The 17450-nt window shown below is 41.7% G+C and overlaps 1 protein-coding gene across 1 annotated transcript in view; it reads left to right on the top strand.

The window, feature by feature from the left end:
- SLC12A8 (solute carrier family 12 member 8) overlaps positions 1-17450 on the top strand; it is a 123734-nt gene that overhangs the window by 6882 nt on the left and 99402 nt on the right. The window contains exon 4 of the mRNA XM_045902092.2: positions 6174-6405. Within this exon, the coding sequence (XP_045758048.1) occupies positions 6174-6405 (232 nt within the window). The remainder of the gene's footprint in view (positions 1-6173; positions 6406-17450) is intronic.

Genomic DNA, 17450 nt, shown 5'->3' with positions numbered 1-17450 from the left:
ACAATTTTTGGTTTTGTTGATTTTTCTATTGTTTTTCTGGCCCCCAATTTATTTCTGCTCCCGTCTTTATTATTTCCTTCCTCTTGCTTCCTTTCGGTTTAGTTTGCTCTTCTTTCTCCAGTTTCTTAAGGTAGAAGGTTAGGTCATTGATTCGAGATCCTTCTTCTTCTGGGTTGTGGCTGGGGTCTCTGAGGGTCCCTATTTGTGGTTCTTACTAACCTCTAACCTCCCCTCGTCAATCCAGGGCATGAATACATTCATTTTATTTATTTATTTTTATTATTTTTACATTCATTTATTTTTAATGATTGCCAGAGTAGATTGCATGTTTGCCCTAGAGCACGGCTCAGGAAACTTCTACCATAAAGGGCCAGATAGTAAATACTTTAGTTTTTATGAGCCATACATCTCTGTCACAACTGTTCAATTCTGCTCTTGTAGTTCAAAAGGGAAGGGTGGAGGGAGAGGGAGAGGGAGACTCTCAAGCCTTAGACAGTAAGAAAAACTGGGCATAGCTGTGTTCCAATAAAACTTTATTCCCCAAACAGGCAGCAAGCAGGATTTGTCCAGCAGGTTAAAGTTTGCTAAACCGTTGCTTTAGGCGTAACAATTTAGAAGAGATGGGGCGCCTGGCTGGCTCAGTCGGTAGTGCTTGTGACTCTTGATCTCAGGGTTGTGGGTTTGAGCCCCACGTTGGGTGTGGAGATTACTTAAAAATAAAACCTTTAAAAAAAAATTTAGAAGATACAAATGCTTAAAATAATTATTTTTAAAGCTTACAGAATCTTTTCATTGCCCCGCATCCTCCCAAATCCTCCTCTTCATCTATCTGAGGTATTGGTGGCTGGCCTGCCGGGTGTAAGACCCCTTGGCTAGCAGGGGAAACGGACCTGGAGCCCCTCCTTACTTGCTGTCCTTCTCACTTTTGTGGGCCTGAGCGCTTCTTTGGGGTTGCTTACCCTGGATACCAAAATGGACAGCTTTAGCCTGCACCGCTTGTCTAAAAGCATTGATTACTGGCTTCCAGGCTCTGTGCTGGGTTCTGTGCACAAACAGTGGAGAACCAGAGAACTCTCCAGACCCCGTAGAGGCTGGAGTTTTGTTTTGGGAGTTAAAATGGAAGTCAAGCAGCTCGAACCTTAAAGAAGGATTTCGTGTCAGAAGGGGAGGGTGTGGAGGGCAGCTCTGGTCTGCCGGGTAGGTACCCAGAGATGAAAAGCCAAATGCCCTTGATTGTGAAGGTGCAGTTGTGGTATCCCAAATACCTTGGAATGGAGGTGTTCCACCCTGAAAGAAGGGCACATTCTCTCTGTGAAATGATGGGTGACGCCCCCTGCTCCCTGCGGCAGAGGGTTAGAAGTTTCTCCGCAGAGAATGAAAAGGGGAAAGGGATGTCTGTGGTTATGAACTTTAAAAGGTGATAAAAATACTTAAAAAATATAACAAACTCTGAGGGTGTTTATACATTAAACAAGTCAACAGGGATGTTTTCCAATGAAGTGGAGTATTCGTGGTTAGAAGAGAGGGTGGCTGGGCTGCTCTGGGGAGGGCCTGCCGTGCTGTTGTCCACACCCCTGCGGGGTACGGTGTCAAGCTCACAAGCGGTGTTGGGGGAGCCTTGCATCCTAGACGCACAGTGCTCTCTGCACCCAAGTGTAGTGTTTGCATATACAAAACAGTACTCTTCATATGTTTGTTTTTATTTTTCCTTTATAAAATTCTTTCATGGGGCACCTGGGTGGCTCAGTAAGTTAAGTGTCTGCCCTCCGCTCAGGTCATGATCCTGGGGTCCTGGGATCGAGTCTTGCCTCAGGCTCCCTGCTCAGTGGGGAGCCTGCTTCTCCCTCTCCCTCTGCCCCTCCCCCTGCTTGTGCTCGATCTCTCTCTCTCTCAAATAAATAAATAAAATAAAATAAAATAAAATTCTTTTAAAGTTACAAAATGATGTTCATTGTAACCAGTCAACCTACTGGAGATAATGTAAAGAGAAAGGTCATTTCCCTCCCCATCCTGAGTTAACCAGTGTGAACACCTATCCTCCTCTTCCATCACTTTCCCTGTGCTCATGTATATGAATTTATGATTGTTGAAGTGCTTGCTTGTTTTTACAAACATGGGGACAGAGTTCATACTCTATTCCATGGCTTGTATTTCTCACTTAACAGTAATTCATAGTTATTCCTCAAGGTCAATCTTTATTTTTTTTAATTTAAATTCAATTAGCCAACATATAGTACATCATTAGTTTCAGATGTAGTGTTCAGTGATTCATCAGTTGCACATAACACCCAGTGCTCATCATATCACAGGCCCTCCTTAATGCCCATCATCCGGTTACCCCATTCCCCCAACCCCCTCCCTTCCGCAACCCTCAGTTTGTTTCCCAGCTTAGCATTGCATAATATGAATGTACCATAATTCATGGCACATTCATCTTCTCTATTCATGCTTTTACTCTCTCTTCTGTAAGAGTAGGTGTATTTCTTTTCTCATTGCTAAAAATCTGTATTTTTTTCATTTTTTCTTTTCTTAATCAGATTGCCAGGTGTTTATGTATTTTATTTATCTCTTAAAGGATTAGCTTTTATTTTTACTTTTTTTTAAAGATTTTATTTTTAAGTAATCTCTATGCCCAGCATAGGGCTCAAACTCATGACGCTGAGATCAAGAGTTGCACGCTCTACCTACTGAGCCAGCCAGACACTCCTTAAAGGATCAGCTTTTATTCTCTGTATCCTTTCTTTGCTATTTCATATTTCCTTTTATTAAATACCTCCTCTTACTATCTTTTATTTATATTGATCTTTTTTATCACATCTGAAGTTAAGTATTTTATTTTTTTCTGCCTTTTTCAACTAATAGAAATATTTAGGGTTATACTTTGTTTTTTCCCTTCTGAATGCAGGATTAGTGTGCCTCTCAAGTTTTAGAATACAGTATTCTCCTTTTCATTACTTTCTAGATAATTTGAAATTTAAAAAACTTCTTATTTTGTCAACATGGTTCAAATTTATTTCTATTATATTTTTCCCCCTTGTTGATTTGGAAGTTCTACTTTGCTTTTTGATCTGAGAATAGTCATAGTCCACCCTTAGAAAAGCCGTAATTATACTTTTCCTGTAGTTCCCAAACAAGGAGCCTTGCTTACTATGTTCCTCCACCTAGCAAATATGAAATCTCTGTAACACTTTTACTTACCCAGATTCCATCAATACCCTTACCTCTTATCCCCAGGCTCTTAGATTTTGAGAAGACAATTTAATTTGGGGCTGTTACTGTTTTCCCTCAAAGTAAGTCTCTTTGGTTTAAGAATCCTTACTTACAAGTTACTTTGCAAATTTCCAGTGACATTACTATCATGTATTTAGCATTAGCAAAATATTTTTTTAAAGATTTATTTATTTTAGAGAGAGAGAACGCAGGAGGGGCAGAGGGAGAGGGAGAGAGAATCTCAAGTCGACTCTGCACAGAGTGCAGAGCCGGATGCGGGGCTTGATCCCACAACCCTGAGATTATGATGACCTGAGCCGAAACCAAGAGTCGGACGCTTAACTGACTGTACCACCCAGGCTCCCCAAGCGTTAGCAAAGTATTTTATGAAATTCATGGCTAACTACTGTTTCCTCTTGTTCAGTAGCTAATAACAATAGAGTAAGAATGATAATGCCAATAGCTAGTATCTCTATAACTCCAACTATGAGCCAGATATAGTCCTAGGACCTTACATGAATTATATATATATAATTATAAATAATCCTCACAATAACCTTTGAAGCAGGTACTGTTATTATTTGTGTTTCACAGATGAAGAAATGAAGCACAGAGAGCTTAAAACACTTTCCCAAGCCCCACAACTAGGACTGGGAGCCACAGGGTCAGGCCCTCATCAGCTCTCACAGTCCATGCCCTTTCCCACAGCCTCCAGAGGGCTTTTCTGGTTGTTTTGTTCCTGGCCACTTTGGGCTAAAAAGTGATTTCACATGGAAACCTGAGAGAGGATACCCTCTACTGGAGCTACTGGAAACAAAAGGCGGGCTTTAGTGCTTGGCCCACTTCCTGGGAGCAAATTCTGTGTTCACCAGTTAGGAAAGCCAACAGTCGGTTGGGAAGCTCCAGGTGTAAATGGTTGCATTCAAGTCCTGGTGTCACCTCTGCATGTTCGAGACCTCAGACACCTGGGAAGGGGATGATCGTCCCTGCATTGTTATCATTTGGTCTTTCAACTCTCATATATCTGACCATGAGAGGTCCTGTTGGCCACATACTGATGGAATAGCATCGTTATCGCCAGCACGCTCTTGGTATTTAGTCAAGGGTAAGTTTGAGTCGTGAGGTGAAGACAGGAAAACATACAAGTCTCTCTCTCATCTCCCTCTCAGGGCTGACTGTCTTTCTCCTACATTTATTGGGCTTCCCCCCTCACCCATATATAGCCAGAAATGCCTCCTGTAAGTTTGGGGAACACGGACGATGATGATATGTCTAGTTGCAGAATGAGCTGATCTTATTGAAGAATGGGGCCTCCTTTGTGAGTGTCTCTCCAGTATGGAAATTACATCGCCCTTCTGGTCTTAACCTAAAAGAGCTGGAAATTAATGGTGCCTGCTTCCCAGAACACTTTTCATACAGTCAACATATCACAAAGTATTTACTGAATGCTTGCAACATAGTTAGGAAATGCAGGGGCTTTGAAGAAGTGTAATCAGCATAGAAATTTTTGTTTTTTAGAATGTTTGCATTCTTGGTGGCTTGGGGTAGGGGACAGACTTAAATGCATGAAGTAAGAATAGACTATGGAACCAGATAATTAATTGCATGGTACTGGCAGTAAGCATAATATTTATTCAGAAAAAAGGGATGAGGAAAGGCTTCATGAAGAAGGAGGAACATGACTGAGGCCAGAGAGGAATTTGTCGCCTGAGAGAACAATGGGAGCAGAGCACAGTGATGACCATGACCCCCTGGACTGGGGGATGGGGGAGGATCAAACCTGACAGAGAGAAGGGGCCTGAGGAATTATGGAGCGTGAGGTTGGTGTTACTCTCAAAGATTTATTTGAAATTGAGTTTTAAATATTTTTTTTAAAAGGTAAAATCATGACTTTCAGGCAAATAAAAATATACACATGCCAAAGATTTTATTTGACTCATTAATTAATGGAGGAGCCCGTAAGATGTTAAAGAGCATTTGAGAAGCTAGGTATTGATTACCTAGTTCCTGGTTAAGCAATTTCATAAATAAGTGTAAGGATTGAATTGCTGAACGAAACTGGTTAATGTCTTACAAGATAACAAACCTGAATGTTTTGGGTTATCTGTTCTACTGGATGGAAGTTATTTGCATCTCTGCTGGAAAGAAATCTATAAATTGACAATAACTTCACAAAGTCTGGGACGTTTAACACGTTTAATCAGTAGGAAACAATGAGTAGAACTAAGTACATTCACCTAGATAGTCCTTGTGTAGCCTTTGTTCCAGATGACATTGAAAGGATGTGCTGCTCACTTTTTTTTCTTATTCTAAGTTTTAGGTAATTAAAAAAAAAATAATAGTGACCTACAAAGAAATGGAGGAAAAAACTGGGGTTTGCTTCAGTGCCTTTCTAAGGCCCTGAGATGGGACCCCCTGTGTGCTTCTGTTCTCTGTTTAGCTTTTTTTTTTTTTTTTTAAGATTTTATTTATTCATTTGAAAGAGAAAGTGCATGAGCAGGGATGGGGTGGGGGGCAGAGGCAGAGGGAGAAGCAGGCTCCCCGCTGAGCAGGGAGCCCGATGCGGGGCTCGATCCCAGGACCCTGGGATCATGACCTGAGCCGAAGGCAGACGGTTAACGACTGAGCCCCCCAGGCGCCCCTCTGTTTGGCTCTTGAATAACTCCGACAGAGAAGTTCCAAGTGCTCTTTGGCCCAGGGCCCCTTCTCCTTCCTCCTGTGATCTTCTCATCATAGTTACCACTGACTGGCGTTCGTGCTCCCCTCAGGAGGATGGGAGAGACGTAGATGAGAAGAAATGGGGGCCCGAGGCAGGGGTCATGGGCAGGAAGGGCTTACTGAACCCGCATGGTGGCTCCCAGGTGCTGAGCCCTGACAGGGGTGAGTGGGGCCCCCGTGCCAGGCAGCTCTGACCTGTGGGCTCCGGATGCTCTATTCTCCTGCCAACGCGAATGGTCTGTCAGTGTGTCGCAGGTGCCATGTACATCACCGGCTTTGCTGAGTCCATCTCTGATTTGCTGAGCCTCAGGAGTATCTGGGCAGTGCGAGGAATTTCAGTCGTGGTGCTTCTGGCCTTGCTGGGGATTAACCTAGCAGGTGTCAAATGGATGATCCGCCTCCAGCTGTTGCTGCTCTTCCTGCTGGCTGTGTCCACACTGGACTTCGTGGTGGGCTCTTTCACGCATCTGGACCCGGGTAAGACTTCCAGGGGTCTGCACTGCTCTCCAGGCGTTCATAGGGGTGAGTTTACAAGGCTACCCCCCAATGAGCATTGCTTACAGGAGCGTTCTGTTCCTGGAGCGGGTGAGTGGGCGGGTCCTGGCTGCAAAGGCCTGAAAGCCCCTCCTCGCATAGGCATTTGCACTTAGCACATTGTCCATGTTGCTTTTTATTTTCTTTCTGTTAAAAAAAAAAAAAAACAAAACAAAAACCCACAAGAACGTTTAGCTAAAACAAAGAATAAAGTGGGACTGGACTAGATAAAGGTTAAATTCCTAACAGTGACGGGGAGAGTGGTAGGAAATGGATCTGGAAGTAGGGAATAAAATAGATTTTAATTTCGTGTGTCATATTGTATTTCTTTTTTTTTTTAAAGGATGCAAATATAACAAATGTTAACAATTGTCATTTGTGGGAGATGGGGGCAGATATGGGTTGATTACCTACAGGTTTTTTTGTAGCAGATTTTTTCCAAAATAAAAATATGAATCCATTAACTGAGCTAAAGAAGGGGAATAAACAACAGGCACACTGTGCACTGTTCGGAAATGGTGTTTTATGTTGGTAACGAATGGATCCCTGTTTAACCCTGAGTTTTCCTGGGCTTGGAGGGTGCTTGGCAACTCTAAGCCTAAATCCTTGCACTTTGAGTAGGATGCTGTTATCCAGAGCATCTGTAACTTTGTAGCTTTGTGATCTGGGTTGGTTTGGCATCTGAAGTCTTTGTTCCTCTCCAGATTACAGGGCTGGTCGTAGGGTGCCGGAGAAAAAAGATAACTGCCTGATATTTCCCACCTCGGGGACTCTGGCTTTTTATGGTGTCTGCATTGGAAAGGGAAAGGGAAATGGGGCCATCCTCTGGGTTAGAAAAGAAAAAAAAAAGACCCACAGCACAAGCACCTCTAATGGTGGGAGCACTTGCCTTTTTTTTTTAATAAAGATTTTTATTTATTTATTGAGAAAGATAGTGATAGAGAGCATGAGAGGCGGAGAGACAGAGGGAGAAGCAGACTCCCTGCTGAGCAGGGAGCCCGATGCGGAACTCGATCCCGGGACTCCAGGATCATGACCTGAGCCGAAGGCAGTCGCTTAACCAACTGAGCTACCCAGGCGTCCCGGGAGCACTTGCTTTTGTGCCAGGCCTTGTGCGGAGCCCCCGTGACTTACCACGTGTCATCCTTATCATAACCCCATGAGAGAACAGTGATTCCCATTTTACAGATGAGGAAACTGGGGGTTATACCATTCGTGGTGATGCAGGGCAGAGCTGGGAATGAAACTGGATCTATTCAACTCTACGGCTACGCCCTTTCTGAGCTGGGAAGCGGTGCCTGTCTTCACACTCCCAGCTGTCTTCTTGTGATCGTAGCTCTGCTTTCCCCCACGAAGGCTGCCCGACGTGTTCTAAACACCCTCGTCTTTCGTAAGAAACAGTGGTTGCAGGACATTCAGAATTCAGTTGGTACACACTACTCAGGCCTCACTAGTTTTTCATAGGTTAAAATTCTTCTGTTGGAAACTCGTCACTCCCCTGAGCTCCCCGAGTGCCCCCTACACTCTGGCATCCTGATCCCTCTCCCAGAACCTCCAGACTGCCCAGGACACAGCATCTGAAGGGTTAACCCTTGTGCAGGAGGGGTGCCCCCAGGACCCGCTCCAATGCTAAGGGCCAGTCAGTGCAGTGTCCAAACCATCCCTTGGCTCCTGGGCCTTGCAGCTTGCTAAACATTTGGAGTATCTCCATTGGAGGGGAGGAGTGATTTGTTTCCTGGCTTTGCACCAAATGTAGAGACAAGCCCACATCCGGAGGGAGACCTGCTGGCTGCTTGGCTGTCAAACTAACTGTCAGTGGAGGCGAGGGAGTCTACCTCAGTCCCCCATTCCTGGGTGCTTTCTCCCCCCATCCGCGTGGTTGCTGAAAGAGCATAACTCATTAAATTGCAGGGTGATACTCCTGGCCTCTTTGAAACCTCGCTAGGCTGATGTGTTTCCTTCTCGTTTAGAAGCTATCTTGGCTGCTCTCCTGTTACTCCAAGTATTTCTCCTTCTTTCTGGTCAGTACATTAGCAGGGTGTAGTGTGAAGTGAAATTTATTTTCAATCATTTCCATGGCAACTGGCCCCTCTCGGATCTGTTTTTGGTATCACTGATGTTTTATATGTGCTACTTTCTTTGCAGTTAAAAATCCAAACTAAAACTAGACCATAAACCTTCAGAATGGATTTAGCAGAATGATTTCAGCTCTTTGGAAAAATGACATGCAAACAGACTGTCTTTTTTCCATTAGATATTCTTTTCTGCTTTGTTGAAGATTAGTTGACCATAGAGCTGAGGGTCCATTTCTGGGTTCTCTATTCTGTTCCATTTGAAAAAATGTTGGAAAAAGGACTGGAAGGAACTATGCCTAAGTGTCAACACAGACTGTCTTTCTGCTGAGATAATGGGTGGCTGTGTTATTTTATTTCTACTTTTCTGTCAGTTGATTAGCGCTGCTTAAAAAAATGAATAAACTGTATTTTGTAGAGCAGTTTTAGGTTTATAGAAAATGGAGCAGATGGTGCAGAGTTTCCCATGTCTTTCCCCGCTCCTATTAACATCTTGCATTCCTGTGGCATGTTCATTACAGGTGGGGAACCAATACTGATAGCTTAGTATTGCCTAAGTCCATGGTTTAGATTAGGATCCACCCTGCGTGTTGTGCAGTGCTGTGAGCGCTTGCAAATAATAATGACGTGTATCCACCATTACAGTATCATACAGAACAGCTTAATGCGCCAGAACTCCTGTGCTCCGCTTATTCACACACCCCACCCCCCCGCCCACCGAACTCTTGACAACCACCGATCTTCTTGCTCTCTCTCTTGTTTTGCCTTTTCTAGACCATCACAGTTGGAATCATACAGTATGTAGCCTTTTCAGACTGGCTCCTTTCACTAAGCAGTATGCATGCAAGGTGACTTGATAGCTTATTTTTTTTGTAGCTGGCTTCTTTTATTTAGCATAATGTTTTTGTTTTTTAAATTTTGTTTTCTTCTGGAGGGTGGGTGGATGGGTTAGCCTGGTGATGGGTATTAAAGAGGGCACATTTTGCATGGAGCACTGGGTGTTATACGCAAACAATGAATCATGGAACACTACATCAAAAAGTAATGATGTAATATATGGTGAGTAACAGAAGATAATAAAAAAATTTTTATTTACTTCTTATTTATTTGTTTATTTATTTAATTTAAATGCAACTAATTAACATATAAGTATTATTGGTTTCTGAGGTAGAAGTCAGTGATTCATCAGTCTTATATAACACCCAGTGCTCTTTATATTACATGCCCTCCTTAATGTCCATCACCCAGTTAACCCATCCCTCCACCCCTTCCCCTCCAGCAACCCTCAGTTTGTTTCCTATGATTAAGAGTCTCTTATGGCTTGTCTCCCACTCTGATTTCATCTTGTTTGATTTTTTCCGCTCTTCTCTGCTCCTCTGTTTTGTTTCTTAAATTCCACATATGAGTGAGATCATATGATAATTGTCTTTCTCAGATTGACTTATTTCACTTAGCATAATACCCTCTAGTTCCATCATGTCATTGCAAATGGCAAGATTTCATTTTTCTGATGGCTGAGTAATATCCCAGTGTGTGTGTGTGTGCATGTGTGTGTATACACACACACATATGCACACCACATCTTCTTTATCCATTCATCGGTCGATGGACATCTGAGCTCTTTCTGTAGTTTGGCTATTGTGGACATTATTGCTATAAACATTGGGGTGCTGGTGCCCCTTCAGATCACTACATTTATATCTTGGGGTACATATCCAGTAGTGCAATTGCTGGGTCATAGGGTAGCTCTATTTTCAACTTTTTGAAGAACCTCCGTACTGTTTTTCAGAGTGGCTGCACCAGCTTGCATTCCCACCAACAGTGTAAGAGGGTTCCCCTTTCTCCACATCTTCGTCAACATCTGTCATTTCCTGACTTGTTAATTTTAGCCGTTCTGACTGGTGTGAGGTGGTATTTCATTGTGGTTTTGATTTGTATTTCGCTGATGCCGAGTGATGTTGAGCATTTTTTCATGTGTCTGTTGGCCACTTGTATATCTTCTTTGGAGAAATGTCTGTTCATGTCTTTTGCCCATTTCTTGATTGGATTATTTGTTCTTTGGGTGTTGAGTTTGATAAGTTCTTTATGGATTTTGGATACTAGCCCTTTATCTGATAAGACATTTGAAAATATATTCTCCCATTCTGTTGGTTGTCTTTTGGTTTTGTCAACTGCTTCCTTTGATGAAGTTCCAGTAGTTCATTTTTACCCTTGTTTCCCTTGCCTTTGGTGATGTATCTAGCAAGAAGTTGCTGAGGCCGAGGTCGAAGAGGTTGCTGCCTTTGTTCTCCTCTAGGATTTTGATAGACTCCTGTCTCACATTTAGGGCTTTCATCCATTTTGAGTCTCTTTTTGTGTATGGTGTAAGGAAATGGTCCAGTTTCATTCTTCTGCATGTGGCTGTCCAATTTTCCCAACACCATTTGTTGAAGAGACTGTCTTTTTTCCATTGGACATTCTTTCCTGCTTTGTCGAAGATTAGTTGACCATAGAGTTGAGGGTCCATTTCTGGGCTCTCTGTTCTGTTCCATTGATCTATGTGTCTGTTTTTGTGCCAGTACCATACTGTCTTGATGATTACAGCTTTGTAATAGAACTTGAAGTCTGGAATTGTGATGCCACCAGTTTTGGTTTTCTTTTTCAGCATTCCTTTGGCTGTTTGGGATCTTTTCTGGTTCCATACAAATTTTAGGATTATTTGTTCCAGCTCTGTGAAAAAAGTTGATGGTACTTTGATAAGGATTGCACTGAATGTGTAGATTGCTCTAGGTAGCATAGACATTTTCACAATGTTTATTCTTCCAATTCATGAGCATGGAACATTTTCCATTTCTTTGTGTCTTCCTCAATTTCTTTCATGAGTGTTCAATAGTTTTCTGAATATAGATCCTTTGCCTCTTTGGTTAGGTTTATTCCTAGGTATCTTGTGGTTTTGGGGGCAACTGTAAATATGATCAACTCTTTAATTTCTCTTTTTCTGTCTCATTGTTGGTGTATAGAAATGCAACTGATTTCTGTGCATTGATTTTATATCCTGCCATTTTGCTGAGTTATTATATGAATTCTAGCAATTTTGGGTTGGAGTCTTTTGGGTTTTCCACATAGAGTATCACGTCATCTGCAAAAAGTGAGAGTTTGACTTCTTTGCCAATTCAAATGCCTTTTATTTCTTTTTGTTGTCTGATTGCTGAGGCTAGGACTTCTAGTACTGTGTTGAATAGCAGTGGTGTTGGTGGACATCCCTGCTGTGTTCCTGACCTTAGGAGAAATGCTCTCAGTTTTTCCTCATTGAGAATGATATTTGCTGTGGGTTTTTCATAGATGGCTTTTATGATATTGAGGTATGTACTCTCTATCCCTACGCTGTGAAGAGTTTTGATCAAGAAAGGATGCTGTACTTCGTCAAATGCTTTTCCTGAATCTATTGAAAGGTTCATATGGTTCTTTTTCTTTCTTTTATTAATGTATTGTATCACATTGCTTGATTTGCAGATGTTGAACCAACCTTGCAGCCCAGGGATAAATCCCAGTTGGTTATGGTGAATAATCCTTTTAATGTACTGTTGGATCCTATTGGCTAGTATTTTGGTGAGAATTTTTGCATCCATGTTCATCAGGGATATTGGTCTGTACTTCTCCCTGTTGGTGGGGTCTTTTTCTGGTTTTGGAATCAAGGTAACGCTGGCCCCATAGAAAGAGTTTGGAAGTTTTCAGCTCATATCTTATTATCACTGGATAATATTTTATTGTGTAATGTAACTCAGGTTTGTTTTTTTTTTTTGTATTCATTCATCTAAATAAAGGACATTTTGGTTGCTTCCAGTTTTTGGCAATTATGAATAAAACTTGTGTAAACATTTGTGTGCAGGTTTTGTGAAGATTTAACTTTTTAACCCATTTGAATAAATACCTTTCTAAGAAACTGCCAAACTGCCTTCCAAAGCAGCTGTGCCATGTTGTATTCCCACCAGCAACTAATGAGAGTTCCTGTTGCTCCACATCCTCGCCAGTGTTGGCTGTTGTCAGTTTCTTGGATACTAGCCACTCTAATATGTATGTTTAAGAGTAGCATTTCCTTGTTTTAATTTGCAATTCAATAATCACATATGATAGTATGCATCTTTTCATATGTTTGTTTGATATCTGCAGATCATCTTTGGTGAGGTGTCTGTTCAGGTCTGTTGACCATTTTTTAACCTGGTTGTTTTCTTATTGTTGAGTTTTAAGAATTCTTTGTATATTTTGGACACAAGCCCTTTATCAATAGAGGTCTTGCAAATACTGCCTCCCAGCCTGTGGCTTGTCCTTTTATTCTTTTAACAGTGTCTTTTGCAGAGCCGAAGTTTTTAATTGTAATGAAATCTAACATCATTATTGTTCTTTCATGGATCATGCTTTTGGTGTTGTACCCAAAAAACTCATTATTAAGCCAAAGGTCATGTAGAATTTCTCCTATGTTGTCTTCTAGACATTTTATAGTTTTGTGTTTTACATTGAAGTCTATGATCCATTTCCAGTCCATTTTTGTGAAGGATGTAAGGTCAGTGTCCAGATTTATTTTTGCCTGTGGTTGTCCTGTTGTTGCATCATTTGTTGAAAAGAGTGCATTCATTGCCTTTGCTCCTTTGTCAAAATCCATTGACTATACTTGTGTGTGTCTATTTCTGGGGTCCCCGCTCTGTTCTAGAGCTCTGTTTGTCTTGGTTACCGTCGCTTTCTAATGAGTGCTGAGGTGGTGTGGTGGCAGACCTGCAACTCTGTCCTTTGTCATTAGTGTTACTTTTAAAATCAGGGAAAGAATGTTTTAAAAATACACTTAAGCCTCACTTTATTTCTATCCCTTTATTTAGATATAAAAGACTAAAGAAATCTAAACAGGCCTGGAATGTATAAAGTAAAAATGTGGAAAGTAAGAAAACAAAGTTTCCTCCTTCACTTCGTTTTCACACTTCTACCCTCCCCAGGGAGCTTGGTGCAGGCATTAGCTAGCTACTGCTCTGGAGCAAATCACCCCAAAATGTAGTGGCACAAAACAACAGTAAACAGGTACTATTTCTTGCCTTTTCTGTGGGCCAGGGATTTCGGTATGGCGTGGCTGGTGGTCATAGTGCTGGGTTTGTCGTGAGGTTCAGTCACATGTCAGCAGGGGCTACAGCCGTCTGAAGGCTGGACAGGGGCTGGAGAAGCTGGCTGGCGAGCCAGGCGGTGGTGGTTGGTGGGAAGCCTCCATCCCTCTCCATGCAGTTTTTTCCCCGAGAGCTGCTTACCTGTCCCCAAGTCATGCAGTGGCTGGCCTCCCTGAGAGCAAACAATCAGAGAGCACGTGCTCTATCCTTCACATGATCTAGCTTCAGAAGTCACGTAGCCACGCTTCTGTCACAATCTCTTTGTTAGGAGTGAGTCACTTAGTCCGGCACTCATTTAAAGAATTTGAAGACACATTTTTAAGCTGCAACAGTTAATTTTAAAATCAGAAAAAAATTTTAATACTTAAATGAAATTATATTTCCCCTTTATTTCAGAGACAAAACGTTTAATATTATAAGAATTAAAAAAAAATACGGAAATATAAAATAAAAAGTGAAAGTGCCCTCCCTTACTCTATTCTCCTGCTCCTATTCCCCAGAGGGAGAATGGTAAATACCTTTCCAGTATATTTTCTACACACATACAAGTACATGTGCACATACATAAACACATACAACATAGTTTTTTGTAAAAATGTAATTAGATTCTATTGTTTTGCTCTTCTTCCTCTCCCACTCAATGATATATCATGGGCATCCTGTGATGTCAGTACATTTAGGATTCCCTCATTCTTTTTGATACCTACATAATATTCCATATTACAAATCTAAAATACTTTATATTTATTTATTTTATTTATTTATTATTTTTTTTTTTTTAAAGATTTTATTCATTTATTTGAGACAGAGAGAATGAGAGACAGCATGAGAGGGAGGAGGGTCAGAGGGAGAAGCAGACTCCCCACCGAGCAGGGAGCCCGATATGGGACTCGATTCTGGGACTCCAGGATCATGACCTGAGCCGAAGGCAGTCGCCCAACCAACCGAGCCACCCAGGCGCCCCATAAAATACTTTATATTTAAACATTAATTTATTGATGGCTATTTAGGTTTTTTCCCAGTTTGTTGCTATTAGAAGTATTGCAGACATGACTATCCTTGTGCAAAATTTAAAGCTTATTCCTATAGGATCAAGGCTTATAAACAGACTTAATAGGACAAAGGTCAAGCACATTTTAAATTTGTTAGGTTCTGCCAAACTGCCTTCTGATAAAGTTGTTCCATTCTGAACTCCCACTGACAGTATATAAGAGTTATTGATTCCCTGTACCCTGTACAATACTGGATATGTTCAGTCTTCTAAATTAAGAGTTATTGATTCCCTGTACCCTGTACAATATTGGATATGTTCAGTCTTCTAAATTTTTGCAAAGTGATGGGCAAAACTTTTGCTCCTTTTTAAAAAAAATGGTTTTTCTTAAATCATTAATGAGAATTATTTTATTCTTATTTTTTTTGCCACTTATATTTATTTTTCTTCAATTTATTTATAATCTTTCCCTATTTTTCCTTTGTGCTATCTTCCTTTTTAATGATCTGTAGCACTTCTACCTTAACAAGTAATTCAGAATAAAACAAATATTTATTTAGCTTTTATTAGTGTTTGTTGTATATGTTGAGAAATTTTTTCTAATACGTCATTTGTTCTCTTAAAGTTAATTTTTATATGTAATTGAAGCAGTACATATACATAAAGATACTCGCTTTTGAGCCAAATTGCATACTCTGATGACTTTTTTTTTGTATATCTTTCAGCTTTTCCTGAAATTGAGCTTACTCTGCGTATTAGTTTCCTAGGGCTGCTTTGACACATCACCACGACCTGGGTGGCTTAAAACAGCAGAAACCTAGCAGCTCACAGTTCTGGAGGCCAGTACTGGGAGAGCAAGGTGTTGGCAGGGCCACGCTTCTCTCCCTCAGGAGAATCCTTCCTTGTCTCCTCCAGCTTCTGAGGCCTCCAGGCATTCCCTGGCTTGTGGCCACACTGCTCCCATCCCTGCCTCTGTGGTAACATGGCCTTCTCCTCCTCTTGCCTCCTCTTGAGTACCTCATGCGGACAGCTTGTCGTTGGAAATAGGTCCAATTTGGATAATCTGGGATGATCCCATCTTCAGATCCTTTACTTAATTACATCTGCAAAGACCTTTTTTTCCACACTCACAGTTTTCTAGGATTAGTTTGTGGACATGTCTTTTTGGGGCCCACCATTCAATCCACTGCACTGTGGGTTTTGTTTTTTTTTTTTAATTTACTTTATTTTCTAGTTTATAAAAATCACCATCAAAAAAAAATCCATCCAGCTTTTAAATACGTACAGGCATTTTTTTCCCAGTTCTCCCTGTGTCACATTTTCTCTTGGAGACCCTATCCTCACCTCTCTTCTGGATGGACGATCTCAGGCCAGGCCCACAGCTGTTGTGCTGGTACTTGTCCTCACTGCTCCCAGATGTTGTCCCCACTGTCTAGGTCCCAGATTATCCTCTTCTGTCTCTTAGGCAAAATGTCCCTTTTCCACTGCCACGTGTGATTAGTAGGAGATAGAAAAATCTAGGCTGAAAATTGTTTCCCTTAGAATTTCGAAGTCACTGCTCTACCTTCTGGCATTCAGCGGAATCCAGGAGTCTGGTGCTATTTGGATTTCTGCTCTGGCTAAGTGACCTCTTTCTCTTCTTCAAGTGCTTTAGGATCTTCCCTTTTCCCTTGAAGTTCTAACATTTCATAATGAAAATTGCTATTCATTGACCTGGGGTACTTTCAATCTGGAATTTTCCATTATTTCTTTGACAATTTCTTCCCCTTTGTTTTCTCTTTTTTTTTTTTTATTCTTATGTTGTGTTTTCTCTTTTTTTAATTTTTTATTTAAGATTTTATTTATTTATTTGAGAGAGAGAGACAGAGACAGCGAGAGAGAGCATGAGCAGGGAGGAGAGGGAGAAGCAGACTCCCCGCTGAGCAGGGAGCCCCATGTGGGACTCGATCCCAGGACCCTGGGATCATGACCTGAGCCGAAGGCAGATGCTTCACGGACTGAGCCACCCACACGCCCCTCTCTCTTTTTTTTAAATTTCTATTTTTTTCCTTGAATTCTGATTACTTGGATGTTAGAACTCCTGGCTTAATCTCCTGTTATTATTATTTTAATCTTCTCTCTTCTCTAGCTTCTTCCTTTTTTCCATCCCTACTTTAGGGGAGAGTTCCTCAACTTTATTTCTGATATACTGAATTTTTCATTTTGACTAGCCTTAATTTCCCAGGAGCTCTCCCTTGTTCTCCAATTGTCAGTTCCAAAATCATAGCCTGTTCTTGTTTCATGAGTGTAATATCTCCTTTTGATTCTTTCAGGCTATAACTTATAGGAGTTTTATTTTCTTGCAAAATTTTCTTCTGCTGCCTACGTTGTCTGTTTTTTCTGCGCTTGTTTCTGTCATTTTGTTTTGTTCTCTGCGTTAATTGCTGCGAGCTTTCTTCAATGTCTGATAGTCCCTGGCTGTCCGTGCATGCTTAATGAGAGGGCACCGGCCAGCCGGCTGGTCCATGGAAGTTCTGTGTGCAGAGGAGGGAATGGCTGTGACGGGAGGCGTCACTGTGGGATGGTCACGTGGCGCACTGGGCTGTTTCACCTGAGACTCCCCGCTGCCAGTTTCTGTAGGCCTTTCCTCTGGTGCAGGTAATGTCCTCCAGAGAACTCTCTGGTCTCCTGCCACGGGCGTGCCTGGCTGCCACAGTGCTGGGAACAGGACGGAGGTAGGGGGGAGAAGGGGTTGGGGGTCTCACGGTCAGGGTGCAGACTTTCATTTAGTCTGATGTCTTTCACCTGGCACACCCTTCC

This window comes from Mirounga angustirostris, unplaced genomic scaffold (assembly GCF_029215605.1).
Source record: "Mirounga angustirostris isolate CCGP_5_RB_7025 unplaced genomic scaffold, mMirAng1.0.hap1 SCAF_1, whole genome shotgun sequence".
Lineage (NCBI taxonomy): Eukaryota > Metazoa > Chordata > Mammalia > Carnivora > Phocidae > Mirounga > Mirounga angustirostris.
Note: the sequence above shows the minus strand (reverse complement) of the source record. Positions and strands in the feature narration are given on the sequence as shown.